At 39.7% G+C, this 18,469-nt stretch overlaps 2 protein-coding genes across 27 annotated transcripts in view; one reads left to right on the top strand and one right to left on the bottom strand.

The window, feature by feature from the left end:
• Positions 1 to 11,454, top strand: part of HACD3 (3-hydroxyacyl-CoA dehydratase 3) — a 44,320-nt gene extending 32,866 nt beyond the window's left edge. For all 4 annotated transcript variants that reach the window (XM_070270600.1, XM_070270607.1, XM_001497817.6 and 1 more), the window contains 5 exons: positions 2,632 to 2,759; positions 4,280 to 4,392; positions 5,875 to 5,981; positions 6,573 to 6,704; positions 9,737 to 11,454. In XM_070270600.1, the coding sequence (XP_070126701.1) occupies positions 2,632 to 2,759; positions 4,280 to 4,392; positions 5,875 to 5,981; positions 6,573 to 6,704; positions 9,737 to 9,813 (557 nt within the window). In that variant the 3' untranslated portion in view covers positions 9,814 to 11,454. The remainder of the gene's footprint in view (positions 1 to 2,631; positions 2,760 to 4,279; positions 4,393 to 5,874; positions 5,982 to 6,572; positions 6,705 to 9,736) is intronic.
• Positions 11,455 to 11,883: 429 nt separating this feature from the next.
• INTS14 (integrator complex subunit 14) overlaps positions 11,884 to 18,469 on the bottom strand; it is a 31,360-nt gene continuing 24,774 nt past the window's right edge. For all 23 annotated transcript variants that reach the window (XR_011439851.1, XR_011439852.1, XM_023655196.2 and 20 more), the window contains 3 exons: positions 16,538 to 16,656; positions 14,464 to 14,529; positions 11,884 to 12,761 (listed from right to left, as the gene is read on the bottom strand). Coding sequence is in view for 21 of the 23 variants with exons in the window: in XM_023655196.2 (XP_023510964.1) it covers positions 12,510 to 12,761; positions 14,464 to 14,529; positions 16,538 to 16,656 (437 nt within the window). In the remaining 2 variants the exon portion in view is untranslated. The remainder of the gene's footprint in view (positions 12,762 to 14,463; positions 14,530 to 16,537; positions 16,657 to 18,469) is intronic.

Below are 18,469 nucleotides of genomic sequence, written 5' to 3'. Positions count from 1 at the left end.
CTGCCTGGATTTGTAATTTCTGTTTTGGCTCTGAGCCCCTTCCTGACTACCTGCTGGTTTGGGACTGCTGCTTTAGATGTAGTAGGGACCTGGGGCCTGGCACCCAGGGTCATAGTTTGCCTCTTGTAAGTTTTTCCTTTTGAATAAAGGATGCTGGGTGAGTGGCAAATTCCACACATGTACTTGTTCTGTCATGTAAACATGTGCTTGTTAAACTTCTCATGCTGAGGAAACAGCAGCAAACTCTTGGGCTTATGTAGAAACTCTTGTTTGAGTTTGTCTAGCTCTCTATTAAGGAATACTTTTTTATTAAATTTTTATTTTTTTCTAATTATAAAAATAAGTGTTAATTACAGAAAAATGAGAAAATAAAGACTTAAATAAAACAAAACAAAAACTCTCGGAATTCCATCCATGAGAGCAACAGGTCCTTGGCACCTTGGTATATATCTTTTCAAACCCACATAACTTCCTTAGTAACAATTCCAAAAGTGGAATTGTGAGATAAAAGGGCATGTTGTTATTAAGGATTTTGATGTATACTGCCACTCTTTAGATCCATATGCCATTAACATACGAGTGCCTTTTAGTGCTTTCAAAAATTTTTTTTCAAACCATAAAAGTAAATGTATGGATTTAAGAAAGTTTGGAAAATAGGGCAAAACCGAGGCGGAGGTGTGAAGGGAAGGAAGAGGAGGCTAGTAAGCCACTATCCATCACTATTAATATTTCCGTACATTTCCTTTTAGTCTTTTTATCTCCTTTAGTTAAAATTTGTGACCATACTGTATATACAATTTTGCATCTTGTTTTTAGAACAATATTATAAGCTTTTTAATGTTATTAATATTCTTTATAGCTATCATTTTAGAAATCAGATTTCTATTCCTGAATTGAAATAAGGGTGAATTTCCCATAAAATCAGAGACAGAGCAACAATATCTAACTTTTGTTTATGACATGCCAAATCTTAAGGCATGACTTTCTATTTCAAAGTATAGGAGGTCCTGATTTTTCAGATGATTTGTCCAGGAAAAATGACACTTAAAGTGAATCCCCTTAAGTCCCCTGAAATGCCCCAGAATTTTGTTGTAAATGGTTGCAAAAAGATTTGATTGGGATTTTGTCTTGAAAAGACATTTAAAATTATGAAAATAAATTTTTTATCTTACATATAGCAAAATTTAAATTGTAATTTTGCATTAGTTCTTCAAAGAAAATTAGTCAATTTTTGAACTTATTGGTGGAATTTTTATGGCAAAATTATAAAATAGGAGTATGTACCATTCTTCATTTCACATTTGACTTTGTAGCAGGGCTGTCAAGTGGATCATTTTTGCAAAAATAGTAGAGCGTTTTTTCAGTTTTTGCAAGGGCCTCTTTTATTCATGTAATATTTAAACCACTCTCTTATGGTGCTCCCACAGTGTCAACTTCGTTAGCTAACTTTGCCAGATCCTCAGAGGCTCTAGTACTTGTATTTAATAGGCAGGGAGCCAAGAATCCTAAACTTCCTGCAATGTCAGTGGTGCCCTGGTTGAGAAAACACTGCAAAGCGGAATGTAGGAATCAGGATGTCAAGTGAGGATCAGTATGAAAAGTAAAAGATATTATGGACCACTCAGAATTGATACTACATTTGCTGACCTCATCTAAGCAATAACTGTCATTTAAATTGCTTGTATACTATCCCATGAAGTAGGTATGCTATAGTTCACTCAAACTTTCCATACTCTTAGACGTTTAGACCGTTTCTACTTTAATGCACTTAGAAATAATGTTTCAGAGAGCAACTTGGTTTCTAAAGCTTTGTTTTCATTTTAGATATTTTAGTTAGGATATATTCTCAGAATAAGAATTATTAGGATTAAATGTATGAACATAAGGTTTTTGAAAATTAATTTTATTCAATAAGTTTTCACCTCTGCATTTATTTATGATTGTACAGTTTTTGAGATTTTTAAAAGGCTGGATTGCATTCAATATATGTAGTATAGTTTTAGCTTTAAATTAAATGAGGTAATGGACCTTAAAAGAATTATCAATGTGCCTGATATGTAGATTTTTCAGCATATAATAACTGAATGAACTCTAGGTATACTTTTTTTTCTTGCCTTTTAAAATGAGAAGGTCGGGGCCAGCCAGGTGGCGCAGCTGTTAAGTTCGCACGTTCCGCTTCGGCAGCCTGGAGTTCGCTGGTTCAGATTCCGGGTGCAGACATGGCACCGCTTGGCAAGCCATGCTGTGGTAGGCATCGCACATATAAAAAAGTAGAGGAAGATGGGCACGGATGTTAGCTCAGGGCCAGTCTTCCTCAGCGAAAAGAGGAGGATTGGCAGCAGTTAGCTCAGGGCTAATCTTCCTAAAAAAAAAATAATAAAAATAAAAAAATAAAGTGAAAAGGTCATACAGGGTTTATGTGTTAACTTTCTGGTAACCAGTAGAGTTTACTAATTAATAACCTCACAGGCCTGTTTCCCACTAGCTTAGTTGAATGGTAGACTTGAATCTGTCTGGATGTTTATTATACCTTTACTAAAATTCCTTTCATGTGAGGAGTTATGTACTTTGAGAAATAATTCTGTTAGGATTTGTCAGTTTATTTACCCTCACTGTGTCTTTGTTCCATAGAGTCCTTCTATGACACATTCCACACCATGGCTGACATGATGTATTTCTGCCAGATGCTGTCAGTTGTGGAAACCATCAATGCAGCAATTGGAGTCACTAAGTCACCAGTGATGCCTTGTCTTATACAGGTATTGAATAGTTGAGCTCAAGGTTGGGGAGTGAAAGATTTCAGTGTTTATTTAGTAGGTTTGCCACAATTTGCTGAGAAGTCTCAATTAGTAAAAATGGCTATTTGCACAGGGATAGCGTTGTTTTATCTGAACAAGGAGGAAAACTTTAAGCCTCAGGGATATTTTCCAAAGTAGACGTTTGCCATTTCAGGTCTGTTTCATTGCATTTAACATGTTCATGAAATCATAAAGTTACAAAAAGAGGTTTAAAACTAGGGAAACTTGATTCAGGCAGGAGCAGAAAAACCTCCCTTTGATCCTTTAGAGACGGGTTTGGTCTCCTCCCACCTGGGTAGATGAAGGCAGTGTCATGCCTAGGAACTCTTCACTTGGGCGTTCTTCCACATGCGAAGGTGGTTCTTCTGACTCATGTGCGGATTTTTCTCCCACTGCATACATCTCTGTTGTTTCCCAGTATTTGGAAAATTGCTATCAGCAATGGGGCATGAGTCTTTCAGCCTCCTTGCCCTGTTTCCTAGCTATGTGATTACATAACATTAAATACCTCCCACCCGCATTCGGGGAACCAGGTGATTGTTGGTTATTCTCTTCTGGAGTGTTCTTTTTATAGTTCTACCCTTCTCTAGTATACTGACTCTAATTGTATTCTGGCTTTCTAATTAGATCAGTTGCATGGTAAAGAGTGTTAATACAATAGCCTTGTTAGCTCTAGTTTTTCTGTCCTTGGAAAGAGGCTGTTTTGTTTAGTTTAAAAGATAAAAGGGGATAATGGGCAACCCACTAAAATGAAACAATATTTTTGTATATCAAGGACTAGTACAAATAAGCATTAGGGTAGAATTTCTAGGGCAAAATGGGAGGGTCAAGTTCAGCATCATCACATCGCACGGCTCCAGGGAGTGCCATTCACTTAGAATACAGTGTGTGTGAAGCCTCCTGGAGCTGGACAGGGCCACAGGCATCAACATGGATGAATCTCGGGAAAGTAACATTGAGTAAGAAGCAAGTCACAGAATAATATGTGCAGCATGATTTCAGAAAGTTTAAAGATAGGCAAAATGAAACAATATACTGTTTAGGAATACATACATGAGCAGTAAACAAATACAGAAAAGCAATGGAATGGTTAACACAAGATGGTAGTTACTTATGGGAGCTGCCACACTGGTAATGTTCTGTTTCTTAACTTGGGTTATGCAGACACAAATGTTCTTTTGACAGTATCCTTTAAACTGTGTTTGTATGTGTGTGTGTGTGTGTGTGTGTGTTTTTAAAAATATACTATTTATGATGACATACTTACACACACACATATCTGTTCAGAAAGACTGGTTTGGGCACTTTAACTTGTTCCAAAACTGAAGCAGAGGATTAGGCTAGTTGAGCTCAATCTTTTTCTATTTACCTTGAATTTAGTGAGGTTAGGTTTCAGATACATTTATATATATATACACACATATATATATATATATTTTACTATATTTTTAAACTTTTTCTCTTTTTGGTCCTTTTAATAGCTTCTTGGAAGAAATTTCATTTTGTTTATCATCTTTGGCACCATGGAAGAAATGCAAAACAAAGCTGTGGTTTTCTTTGTGTTTTATACATGGAGCACAGTTGAAATTTTCAGGTAGGTAGAAATGCCAGCGTGGTGTTGGAATGCTTTTTCTCCTGTGGAGTAGCTCTCTTGAGGGAATTACTGTCTTATCCAGTCTCATTTGATTTGGGATTAAGGTTCCATGTGTGGAGAGTTCTAGCTGCATCTGTGTGCTCTGCAAAGAGGAGGCGGAGTTTTTTAAAGCAGTCATTGGATCATGGTACCAGCCTGTGTGCTGGGGAGCAGAGGGAGAGGTCAGAGAAATGAAAGACCCGTCCTACCCTTCAGCATCTTGCTGTCTTGTTGGAAAGAGAGGACTCCTTCGCATGGAATTTCTTGAAAGGGCTGAAGAACCGTGGGGTTGAAGGAGCAATCCAGGTTGGATGGAACTAGTAAGGACCAGCCTCTGGAAGAAATAATAGAAATGAATCTTTTGCTACAAGATTACTGAAATTTGAATCAACCTCTTACCTGTTTCTTCCATTCTTAGTTGTCAATAAAAGAAATATCTTTGAAAAAAGAAGATCAGTCAAAGTAGATGTATTCTTGTCTACCAGACCATACGTATTCCATGTTTCTTCCTTTTTCTGTCAAGTGGAGGAAGGGTTTTGCAAATTGACTCCTCAGCTCTAGGTTTGATGGTATTTTGGAGACGTTAACAGTTGAGAGGGAGAACAGGCAGTAGCAGCCCTAGACTCTGTCTTTTTTTTTTGTTTGGTGAGAAAGACTGGCCCTGAGCTAACATCTCTTGCCTATCTTCCTCTTTTTGCTTGAGGAAGATTGTTGCTGAGCTAATGTCTGTGCCAGTTCTCCTCCATTTTGTGTGTGGGACACTGCCACAGCACGAGTTGATAAGTGGTGTGTAGGTCCGTGCCCAGGATCCAAACCCAGGAACCCCAGGTCGCTGAAGCAGACCACGCAAACTTAACCACTGTGCCACTGGGCCAGCCCCCCTAGATTGTGTCTTAACTGTGGTCTGTAGCCCATGGCACCCAGGAGACTCTAATCTCCTTAACACAAAGGTGAAAGAGATTATAGGTACTTAATACTAACTTTTGCTGATGGGGAAGAAACAAATTTCTTTTTGTATCATCTCTCTTTTTAAATAGAGTATGTCTGATTTTAGGTTAGAGGTCTTTTGTATACTTTTGATAACATTCAGTTATCCAGAGAGAAATTGTTTGTCAAAGTGTCTGTCATCCTCACCTACTTGGACCATAGATCAGAACTAGGAATAAAGCCAAAAAGCTTCTGAGTGTTCATTCTATATACCGAACTCTTCCAAGGTGGGTTCCTTTGAGACCTAAACCTAGTCTGCCATTAAAGAGAGTTCATATCTTTTGAAGACTGGGGAGGAGCATGGTGGGAGTGTGTGGGTAGATAGCCCAGGATTATAATTCTGTTCTGAAGAAGCTGTGTGTGACTGATTATGAATGATTCTTCTTGAGTGGTGTTTTAGGGTTGCTCTCAGAACCTGAAATGGCTTTTAACATCCGAATTCCTTATTTTCAATAGGTACCCCTTCTACATGCTTTCATGCATTGACATGGATTGGAAGGTGCTCACATGGCTTCGTTACACTGTGTGGATTCCCCTGTATCCTCTGGGATGTTTGGCAGAAGGTACTTTCAGGAACTTTAGGTTTTATAGCTTAGTTCTAAGGGCTAGCAAAGCCGATAGCCCAGACCTTTCTTCCTCCCTCTGCCAGCCTTAGCCTGATATATGAGTGTTGGACTTTTCAAGAAAGTTTTTATAGTGGCTTCCTTCCATAATATTCCTGATACCCAGACTATTCAGGGAAGTAGCTCATTTTGTAAGGTTTGGAAGCTGGGTGGTCATGTACTGCATACTTCCTATTTATATGCTATTTTAAATTTTCCAAAGCAAGTTCATACTGATGACTTTGTTTTATTCCGACAAGCATCTAGTGAGTGAGTCTGGCAGGGATTTCCCTCTCCATTTTATAGACTAGGACGCTGGAGCCCAGTGCTATGAAATGACTGTTCCTCGTTCATCTTCCTGTGGTCAGCTTGCAGGCTCGTCTCTTAGGGAAACTAAAGGAAAAAAAAATGAGGAGTCGTGAGCCCTCTGTACGAAACGAGGACGAAACATTTTCAACAAACCCAGAGGTTAAACTTGGAGGTTAGAAGGTTCCGTCAATCGATGTGACTTTGTTTCATTTGCATCTAACAAGTTCTTGTTTCTGCTTTCAGCTGTCTCGGTGATCCAGTCCATTCCAGTGTTCAATGAAACAGGAAGATTCAGTTTCACATTGCCATATCCAGTGAAAATCAAAGTTAGATTTTCCTTTTTTCTTCAGATTTATCTTATAATATTATTTTTAGGTAAGTATTGGCTCTGTAATAGACTTTTTCCTGTCACTTCTTAGAGGCTAGAGTTAAAAGATTCAAGGTTTTAAAAGTCCTTAATAGGATTCTTATTTCCAAAAGAGAAGTGTAGAATTAGAGAAAGATTACTTTGCAAAACAGACCCGCTAGGAGAATATGCTATGTGTGGAAATATTTTCTTCCCAGTCTCCAGGGGTTATCTTCTTGAAGTGCTCTTGGTCACTGGGAAGTTACCATAAGATATTTCGTGTTTAAAACAATGTAAGAAGCTCCTTGGAAATAGAATAAGAAGCTTGTTTTACTTTTACTAATTTGAGTAGCACATTCCTTATCCAGAGTTTAAAGAGGTGTTAATACAACTAGCACGGAGGAAGGAAGAAGGTGACAAAGGCCTCTGAGCAGCCAAAAGATGTCGTAAAGCCTCTGCCTAACAGTAGGAAACCCCCCTGCTCCTCATGTCAACCCTGCTCACTTCCTTATTCATTTCCTTTCATAAAAAATCATGAATTCTTGCCTTCATTCATAAAAACTAAGAACTAAAAGATGGCAAAAAGAAGTAAACCTAAATTGTTGCAAATATGAGAGCTTTAAAAGCCTTCCTAACTATAAGTGGTTTACTTTAGATAACGTTCTAACACCTTTTAATATAATTTATGTATTTCTCCCTTCTTTAGTTCACAAAGTCTTGAGGTAGCCCTAAATAAGTATGGCTGGCTGGTCTAGCAACAGAAGGATGTGACAGCAGATAGTATATTTGTTATCTATTGCTGTGTGACAAATTATCCCCAAACTTAGCAGCTTAAGACAGCAAATATTTATTATCTCACATGGTTTCTGAGGGTCAGGGAGCAGCCTAGCTGGGTGGCCCTGGCTTGGGGTCCCTCATGAGGTTTCAGTCAAGCTGTCAGCTCAGCTGAGGCTACAGTTTCTGCAGACTTGCCTGCAGTTGGAGAATCTGCTCCAGGCTCACTCGTGTAGCTGTGGACAGGAGGCTTCGGTTTCTTGCCACAGTACTTCTCCATATGACTGCTCATGACATGGCTTCCCCCAGAGCAAGTGATCTGAGGGAGCCAGAAGCCAGACTGCCTTTTGAAAAATTTATCTATTTGTTTTTTATTGAAATGTATTTGACATATAACCTTGTGTAAGTTTAAGGTTATACAACATGTCAACTTGATATATTTATATATAGTAATATGATTGCCATTGTAGTGATAATTAGCACCTCTATCACGCCCACATGCCTTTTGTAATCTAATCTCAGAAGTGCCATACCGTCACTTTTGCCGCATTCTGTTGATTACACAGACCAACCTAGTACAGGAAGGGACTCCACAGGGGTGTGACATACCAGGAGGTAGGGATCATTGGGGACCATCCTGGAGGCTGGCCACCCCAGACAGTGAGAGGAAGACCACAAAAAGTAAAACCAAGAAGCCGGAAGGCCCAGTGGTCTTGGTCACTTAGTACTGGGGGATGAGAGACCTACACCCTTTAGGGTCGCCTCTGGGTATCAGCACATGGCAGAAGCACAGTTAAATAATATACATTATGGGTGTGGGTCATTTACCAAAGGTTAAATTTTATTCCATTTCTTTTCTATTTCAGAAAGGATATAATGCATTTTAGAAAGATTTCTAGCCAAAAATGGTAAAATGTTTGGCCCTTGAAGGGATTAGGGTTCAGTTTGGGAAATGCACTCATTAGAAGAGCTCTTTACCTCTATATGAATCTAGTATTACTGTAACTGGGCTCCATGGGGTGGGCATACATAAAGTATTAAAGAGCAGTAAGTATTGGAAAGACTGCTAAAATATTTCACTAAAGAAGTTAGAAGGGTAGAAGTATCTTAATGTGCACTAACCCTAGTCGCTTTTCTTCGTGTTATGTGGTCGCACACTCCAGTTTACAAGGCTGTATACTCATATTTAGTTTGCCTGCAATGAACATGTAATTGTTCTTATTCTTCAGAAAGAAATAAATCCTCAATTTTCATAACTTAGAAGCAGTATAACAACCAGTTATATTTATACATAGATCAAGTGCTTTTCTAAACATATGTTCTCTCACAATAAGTCTGTAAAATAAATGTTTTTAACCCTCTTATACAGTGAGGAAACTGAGGTGAGGCTGAGCCACAGGACAAGTCAGTGGTCAAGTAGGATTGAAATTTTTTCACTCTGAAATCCTGTGTTTTCTAATTCACTGAGTTGTGCTTCCTAGAAAAGTGTCTCATGCCTTTAGACTTTGCTTAATACATGTTAGTGTGTAGGCTTGAATTAAAAATTGGGTTGTGGGGCCGGCCTGGTGGTGCAGCAGTCAAGTGCGCATGTTCCGCTTCAGTGGCCCGGGGTTCATTGGTTTGGATCCCGGGTGCAGACATGGCACAACTTGGCAAGCCATGCTGTGGTAGACATCCCACATATAAATTAGAGGAAGATGGGCATGGATGTTAGCTCAGGGCCAGTCTTCCTCAGCAAAAAGAGGAGGATTGGCAGTAGTTAGCTCAGGGCTAATCTTCCTAAAAAAAAAAAATAAAAAATTGGGTTGTTTCTATTCTTCAGGTTTGTGTATTTCATTTTATGTAAATCTTACCTTAAAAGAAAGAAAGTAAAAAGGAATACGGAACTCTACTCAATGAAATATTTAGGGGTAAAGTGTGCTGATCTGGAACTTACATTGAAATACATAAAAAATGAGATGGGAATGGGTATGAGATAAAGTAAATATAATAAAAAGTTAAAGGTGGTATTCACTATATAATGATTCAGTCCTTTTTTGTATGTTTGAAAGTTTTCCTAATAAAAAATGGGAGAAAATTAAATTGTAAACCCACTGGGAAAACACTGAGTTGTCTCTAGTGCGTTGTTAGTAATTGGTTCTAAGTTGTACGTCCTGAACAGCTGCAGTAAGCACAGTGCTGTGGGATATGAAGAACAGACAACTAGAGACTGTCCTTGCCCCAAGGGCTTCTGGTTGTAACCAAAGACAAAGATTCTCATTTCTAATTGGCCTCTTTTCTTTTTCAGGGTTATACGTAAATTTCCGTCACCTTTATAAACAGCGCAGGCGGCGCTATGGACAAAAAAAGAAAAAGATTCACTAAAAAGAGAGAGGTGACTTCTTGCCAGTTTGAGCCTAATCTATAATTCCTACAGTTTTACCTTCTTGTACTGATGTAAAAGTCTTTTTAAAAAGTGAAACAATTGAATTCTCAGCAAGGCTATCTTCCCTTTTCCCCAGTAACATTCCTGAATTTACCGTATTATCTTAGTGTAGTCCTTGCATGACATGGATTCCTGATATCTCATGACAGGTTCATTCTTGTATATTCTGTTAGTGACGGCAAAAAACTCAGCCCTACCCCCACCCACTCTGTGTCCAGTCTGTTTCACACAGGCCAGAGATAATTCTTCAGTTTCCTGACCCTCCCAGGTACTGGCCATTCTTAGAGCTGGGATTTGTTCTTTTCAGCTATTGTGTGTGAAAAAAAAAAAAACAAGACTCTGTTGCTTTATAGGAGGCTGTAAAAGTGACTCAACAGGACTAATGTATTTGAACCAGAGGGTTACTTGTTAAGTGGGGTGGCGTTGATTTTTTGAAATGATTGATAAAACATTTGTGAGTCTGAGTGGGGCTAGAGAACATGTATTTCCTCTGAATCTTTTGGCCTCTCTGACATCTGTGACTGCAGTGCCTCCCTGTGTGGGGCCTCTCGAGGCAGAGTGATTTGACAGAAACCACTCAGAACCTTGGAAGACCATGATCACTTACTTCATTCATAGTTAAACTGGGACAATTTTCAACACAAAAGAAAGATGAAACATTAGTTAGAAAACAATGAGATGATAAGACTTCCAAACCGAAATGGCTACAGGGGTCAGATAGGTCAAACTGGCAGTAAGATGGCTGCTGACAATGCAGCCAGTGGCAAACTGGAAACATTACAGTAGGCCAGACTAAACACACCTACAAAACTGTCTTGGGCTGTGCACAGTCCTAAAATAACTCAGCCTGCCTTCCCTTGCACTGGCTGAGTCCATTTACCCGTGTCCCTGTCAGAGTGAGTGGTGGGATTGTTTCTGAATACACCTCAAAAACACCTGCTTTTACTGCGCTGTTGTTTCACCAGTCTGCAGTAGGACAGTGAAAACAGTGAGAACTCTGGCTCGAGGACGACCAGCTGGTCCTTTAACAAAGATTCCTGGCAGGAAAGCCACCAAGAGAGGAACTGAAAAAAATCTAGACAATTTAAAGTTTGGTCATTGTCAAAAACATGAGTTTCCTCTAATACATTCCAAGTGAACCAAGTAAAATAAAGTGCTAGAAGTAACGCTTGTATAAACAAATTTAAGGCTTGATAGCTCTTTCTGTTCTGCCATTCATTGTTCCTGGAGGAAAGGGGACTCAATGAATTAATGCTGTTTCTCTGAGCCCAAGATGGAAACTTGGTTTGACCTAAAAACATCTGATTAGCATAGGCTGGCTCATTTTTTACAAGTTCATTGCACTGAAGGATATTTTGCATGTCTGTAACTTCTCTCAACACTTGTTTGTATTAACTTCTTATGTTCTTTCAACTGACTTTCTGTGTGTAATTGGGCAGATCAGCTTTGCAGTAGATGATGCTGCATCTTTGTGGCAGAATCTTGTATTCTTAGTGGTTGTTATAAATCTCTTTATTGCTGTCTGAGAAAGCAAAAGATTGTGTATTTCTATTAAACATTTACAATCAAAATCCTAATAACTTGTGTTTAAAAATCATTTAGTCTAATGGTTTTCAAATTGGTAGCGATAAAGTCCTTTGTTCAGAGAAATATTAAATAACACTTCAGCATTAAACCAAAATGGTTGCTTGGGTTGAAGCCTGAGGGAATAAACCTTAGGAGATCCACAGAACAATCTGAAAAGCATTGATGATGTAAATAAAGCCTGGAGAAGTTACATGACTTGCCTAAGGTCATGAAGCTAGCTGATGAACTGGAACCATAACGGCAATTATGTCAGAATCTACCTGGATGAGACCTGGCTTAGGCAGTGAGGCCTACCCAGTGTCAGAAACAAGGAAGTCAATGTGGAGCCCAAAGAACCCTCCTGATTTATGAATCTGTGCCACTTAGGAAGTTGAAATTACATTCAGGTGATAGGAGAGACAGTAAATTTCCCAGTGAAACCATTTTATAGAAAATGAAATATTTTATTTTCATTTAAAAAAAACCTCGAGGAAATGGGAATCATTTTATACATTTATGGTTGCTGTTTAAAAGTCTATCTCAAGACATACCAAAAGCACCTAAGGGTCACCACCAAGTTTTTGCTCAAGTTCTAAAACTTAGTGGTGTTGGGTTTGTACTTAGCAAGTCCCAGACATTCTAGGTTGCTCATTCCAAGGAGAGAAGCTTGAAAATGTCCTTATGGTTGAGAGAGGACAGAGGAGAAGATGCCTTTCAGGAAGCCAGAGAACCCTTGCTGGTTAGGTTTCCTGAGGAAGGTGGGGAGAGCTCTGTGTTTATCAGTCCTTCAAGCTTCTCAGGAGATGTGCCCATCGTGGGAGTAACAGTTGTCTTTTGAGCTTAAACACTCTGTGCCCCAGAAAGCTATGGTCAAAGCCCAAGCAGCCAACCACCCTTCAGAACCCTTCTCAGACTGTAGCAGGGTCATTCAAACCAGCAAGTGGTGCTTCTGAGGCAGCCTCGGGGAGGTCTTTGGGTGGCTATTGCAGAGGTGAACAGACTGGAAAGGTTTTTACCCTAAATCATTTCACTTAAAATAAAAAAAGAAGGAAGGTTCCCTAAGTCAGCTTCACATTCTTTCAGTGCTGCTCCCAGAGAAGTCTGTCTGCAAAGGTGTGATGTTGTGGTCATACCCAGCATACTCGGAGGTGCCAGTACTGGCCAGCTTGAGCTGCTGAGCAGCGTGGGTCAGCTGGAATGCAGCATCAGGGTGGGCTGTGTCAGGCAGCAGTGTGCATTCCCTTTCCAGCATGTCAGCCACCCCTTTGAGCAGGTCCAGGAAACCAAAGGCCAGGGCAGCCTTTCGCAAACGGTTCAGCTCCTGAAACAAGATAAACACCAACGTTCCTGAAGTGCACTTTCCTCATCACATACTTTGTAAGTGCTCAGCTTACAACACATTCTCCTTGATCCCTGAACTTGAGTGAGCATTTTTATATGAGAACAAATGCTTGTATAGAGATGCCAATAACAAGGGAGCGTGATGACCTGACTGGGAAAGAGTTCCTCTACAGGTGATCAGAGAGCTAGGTAAGGAAGACAGCTGTCTGAAGCAGCGGTCATCATCACCACAGTCTGCACTTACGCCAGACATGGTGAGGCACTCTGCATACGTCATTTCATTTACTCGTAACTCTGAGGATTACTTTTCCTGTTACTCAGGTATGGAAAAGGCTTGCACCAAACCTCAGAGGGCCCCTTACCCTCCAGTGCCTCTCTGGGTGAGCCTCAGATGGAATGACAGTGAACATGTTTGGAGGAGGCACTGAAGGAGTCAGGAAGTCTGACCTGAAAGACTGCCACAAAAAGAAAGGTTGAGCGGTGGAGGCAGAGTAATGTGAAGTGACCCATCTACCACTTAGCAGTGCGATCTGGGCAAGCTGTGTAGCCTCTCTGGGTCTCAGTGGCCTCCTTTACAAAATGAGAAGCCTAGCCTCTTCCTTGCCCACTGCAGTCACCTGGTAGAGGCCCTTTCCAGCTCTGATATGTAGGATTATATAAAACCAGAAGAGAAATGGCTTTCTGACTACCTCTACTATCATCTGTTAAGAAGTGAAAAGTTCAGAAGAAGGCCAAAGTACAAGTGTGCCATTTTGGATAGACAGTTGACAGTTGTGTGTAGAAAGCTCTGCAGGGCTACAGCCAAGGAGTGGTCATCTCGGGTCTGTGTGAATTATGGGCTTCAGTTACGGGGGCGCATGGAGGGCTGAGCAGCTCTCTGGTTGGACGCTGATTAAAGTTACTTTTGCTTGATTTCACCAGCTCGCTACATAATTAAGTTTGAAGACAACAGTGACATAAAGGTAATGAGATAACACCCAGACAAAGTAGTATGTATGTTCTCCGGAAGAGATGCTAGCCTGGGGCACGCTGTGTGTACCACATTTTAAGACTAGCAAGCTAGGACACAACTGACAACACAGCATACCTCACACTGCCACTTAATTTAATTTCAGTCAAACACCAGAAGGACAGGGAAGAAAGAAGGAGTGAGTTTAAAAGCCTCCCCTACTCCCTCCACCCTACGTAGCTTTATTCTCTCCACCAACGGTTCTGGATTAGCCATCCTCTTACAATTCATAAATGCGTAATTTTAGAAGTCATTCCTGGAAGCAGCTTCTCTGGTACAGTAGGAGTGTTCTGGGCAATCACCATCCCAGGAAGTCACGTACACTGGTAGCTTGGGGTTAGATGGGTACCCAGATGGGAGTGGTGAGGGCGGTTAAGGGCTACGACTCAGTCCTTTCAGCAACTTCCCTCAGCCATTCCCAGCAGCACCAACACAGAGAAGCCCTTCTGCACAGAACCAGCCATTTACACACTTCCAATTTTTGGATTTTAGGGCAGCAATGGACCTATCACTTCTACTGAGTTTACTGATAAAAAACTGAGGCAGAAGCCATACATTTCTAATCCCTGTCCATGTTCACTCTACTACCCCACACGCTAATTACTGTGAACCGTTTATTTTTGGCACACATCCCAGGGCCTACCCTCCTCCTCTATAATTTTGATAATCTCACCTTATAGAACGTCTGGGTTTTTTCAGGTAGTTTCCTTGCATTTCTTAAAATCTTCTGTACATCTGTCTATCAAGGGTGAAAAGAATTCAACATTAGAATTCTGTGGTAAAAAGGGAAAGACTACAAAAGGCTGGCTTTAAATGTTTAAAGAAATGAAAATGAGAACAGAGATACAGTGTCGAGACGAGAATCCCTTCTGAGTTGTCACCATTCTGTTCATTAGTAAAGCACTTCCCTCCTTCAAAATGCTTGATGATAGTGAATTCCTTGGTGACAGAAATGAACTTCTCTCACAAAAACACACCCAGGAAACCCATACATCTATGGCCAGTTGCTTTTTGACAAGGGTGCCAAGACCATTCAATGGGGGAAAGAAGAGTTTCTTCAACAAATGGTGCTAGGACAACTGGATAGCCACATGCAAAAGAATGGAGTTGGACCCTTACTTCACATGATATACAAAAAATTAACTCAAAATGGATCAGAGACCTAAATGTAAGAGCTAAAACTATAAAACTCTTAGAAGAAAGCAGAGGGGTGAATCTTTATGACCTTGGATTTGGCAATGATTTCTTAGCTATAACAACAGCACGGCAACAAAAGAAAAAAAAAATTTGACAAATGTTCATGCAGCATTTGCAACAGCTAAAAGGTGGAAATAATCCAAATGTTCATTGACTGAATGAATAAACAAAATGTGGCATATTTATACAATGGAATACTATTCAGTCATCAAAAGGAATGAAGTATTGATACATGCTACAACATGAATGAACATTGAAAACATTATGCTAAGTGAAGGAAGGCAAACATATTATATGATGGCATTTATGTGAAATATCCACAATAGGCAAATCCATAGAGAGAAGCAGATTAGTGGTTGCCAACCGCTGGGGGAAGATGGGAATGTAGACTGACTTGCTTAAGGCAGAGGGTTTCTTTTTGGAGTGAGGAAATGTTGTGAAACTAGATAGTGGTGATGGTTGTATGATGCTGTGATTGTGCTAAATGCCCCTGAATTGTATACTTTAAAATGGCTGAAATGGTAAATTTCTTGTTATATATATTTCACAACAATAAAAAAATACACCCAGACCAAAACAAAATTTAAAAAATAATTTCAGGAACATTCAGCTATTCTTCTGACAGGGAAGTGCCAGGGTCAGGGATGGCAGGAAAGAGGGAGAACCTGATTTTCCAACAAAGAGAAGAGGCCCCTGCCCCTTAGCCATGGCAGGACGTGTACACTCTCTGTGAAAAGGAGGCCAGAAGAGACTGCCATCAACAGAAGCTACTTCTGTTGTCAGGTGGTCTGACTGCCTCTTTTCACTTACACTGGACTCATTGGAAGAACAAAGAAAATAAAATGCTGCTCAAATGAGAAAAAAGGCTCAAAAAGTGATTTTTTAAAAAAATAGGTGTAAATGACTTTATGTCAACTGAAGGAGAAATGTCAGTGACAGCCTTGCCTGAAAGCAGCATACCTTGATAACAGTAGAATCTTAGCTTCCCAAGGAAGTGTTTTTGTGGAATTACAATGTAATGCTATGGCTTGGGTTCTACTGTGGGAATGGAAGAAACAATCACATGAAGATTTTTAAATCTTTCTCAAAACTGTTGTTAAAGATAACACCCATTATGTTATTCAATGCCTCACCATGTTAAAAACTTTACATTAAAATTAAATGCCAGGAAAATGTGTCTTTCTAGAAGAACTAATATGCTTCTTTTTAATCAGGCAAGAAAAACCATATAACCCTACTTGTTTCTTTTTTGACCTTGGTAGCAGGAAGCTCAGAGCCAAATACAATTATCATTTTGCCTTGGGTTCCCGGCACAATTGTCTCCCCTCTTCCTCTAGGTTTTCTACTGCTCTAAATTTTGTAAAAAATGATTTTGCCAAATAGGTGTTTTACTGTAGGCCACCTCAAATCCTTTTTGGAAATAATGACAAACATTAGAAGTAAATGAGTTACTAAGTATCAAAGGAAGGAAAATCAAATCAAATGTCTGCCTGCCTGCCAGAATCCCTCCTCCTGTCCTCGGTGGACAGCATCATGAATGATAATGTTACCTGCAGGCCACTGGGTTTGATCCAGACCGTCACATTCTGGGCATAACTGCGTTTGTTTTTGGGCTGCAGGGGGAATGGGCTCTTATTGTCATCCTCACCATAAGGGTTTTCTTTAGCATCTTAAAAGAAAAATACATTCTTGAAATGACATCTAGCAAAACAAAAACTATTACATTTCCAACTAGGCTACAAGGTCTTTGAATCATTCAATCTCCTACATCCTGTTACTTCCCTAATTAAGAAAATCCATCAAACTGTTCTCAATAGAGAGCCTCTGACATAGGAAACCAATCAATCAACTGAGGCCCATGTAAGTGAAAAAGAGCTTAATGTTTTTAGAGAAACAAGCTTCATTTATCTGCTTTATAAATTAAGGTCAGACAGCATAAAACTAATACATACAACAATACTAAAGTACATATTTGAAAAATATATATACATACAATTCTATATAGTCGCCCAACACTCTCCAACGGCACTTTCCGCGATGAGGGAATGGTAGCCACTAGACCACGTGACCATGGAACACTTGACGTGTGGCTAGTGTGACTGAGGAACTAAATTTTAAATTTTATTTATTTTAATTAAATTTAAATAGCCTTATGCAGCTAGCGGCTACCGGATTAGACAGCATACATCTAGGCATTGGGAAAATTAAAAATGAAAATTATATATAGCTAAATTAAGGAAAAGGGCAAGGGAAGAAACACTTCTTTTTGGTGAAACATATCCCACCTTATGGCTTATTAGTTATTGCTTCCAAAGATTTAAAGCCATGTTGGTTTTATAGCCACTTGGATAAACAAGGGTGTCTGTTTTTCTGCCTGCTTCCTGAGCCAATGAAACTTTGCCATAACTTTACAAAGCACACTTACATCTACTGGCTCATTTTATCCTTATTATTACCACCTTCTGGGGTCGACAGAGCAGGAATCATTTCCCCAACAAGTTCAGGGAGCTTAAATCCCTTGCTCAAATATTTTACGTTGAAAACTTGAGTTAGCCCAGTTTCTCTAACTGAGCCAGAAACTCTCTCATTCCGATTTGGTCATTAATTTAAATGCCTTATATTGGCCCCACACTACCTCCTCCTGCCTCCTCCAAAAAGTACTGGCTCTGCTTGGCAGACATATTTCCATGATACTTGTCAATATATAACCTTTTTAGTCAGGCAAAGATCCCAACAACATGCTTATTTTCAACTTCCCGGCCACTATTCCTGGAATGCTCTCCTTTTCTCATTCACTTATCCCCTCACTCATTTACTCATTTATTATCTATAGTAAGAGCTCACCATGTTGCAAGCACTGTGCTAGGAATTGTGGCTAGAGAAGGTATTTTTCTGGTCTCAAGGAAATTACATAATAAAAACCATAAGATTTCAACTATGTGCCAAAAACACTTTCCATATACAATTTCTCTCCTGACAGCAACCCTAGAGAGTAGATATTATTAGTCCTATTAAAGATGAGGTAACTGAGGCTCAGAGAGGTTGGACCTTTGCAGGGGTCACTGTGACTCAGCTGGGCCTTGTTCCAAAGCCAACACTTTTTCCATCTCTCAACACAGCTGTTCCTCACCTACCCCAAATTACTTACATTCCAGGTCCAGATCCCATCCTACCTTCTCCATGAAGTTGTCCCAAGTTTTTCTGGCAGACAGTGATTTCTCTAGAACATTTTACCCTACAGCACTCAGTATCAGTACCAAACATTTCAACATCTAATCATAGCCTATCTTGTAGCATCTCTAATTGTTTGGACCCTATATGTGGTAACTGGCTTAGCAGACAGGAAATATTGCATTTATGAAAAATTTATTTATGAACATTTGTGAACAGGAGACTCTTAGAAATAAGAAATATGACAGCGGAATTAAAATCAGTTGCAAGGTAAAGTTGAAGATACCTCATAGAAGGTAGAACAAAAAGAA

Source organism: Equus caballus, chromosome 1 (genome assembly GCF_041296265.1).
Source record: "Equus caballus isolate H_3958 breed thoroughbred chromosome 1, TB-T2T, whole genome shotgun sequence".
NCBI classification, from domain to species: Eukaryota; Metazoa; Chordata; class Mammalia; order Perissodactyla; family Equidae; genus Equus; species Equus caballus.
This window is presented reverse-complemented; position numbering and strand designations above follow the sequence as displayed.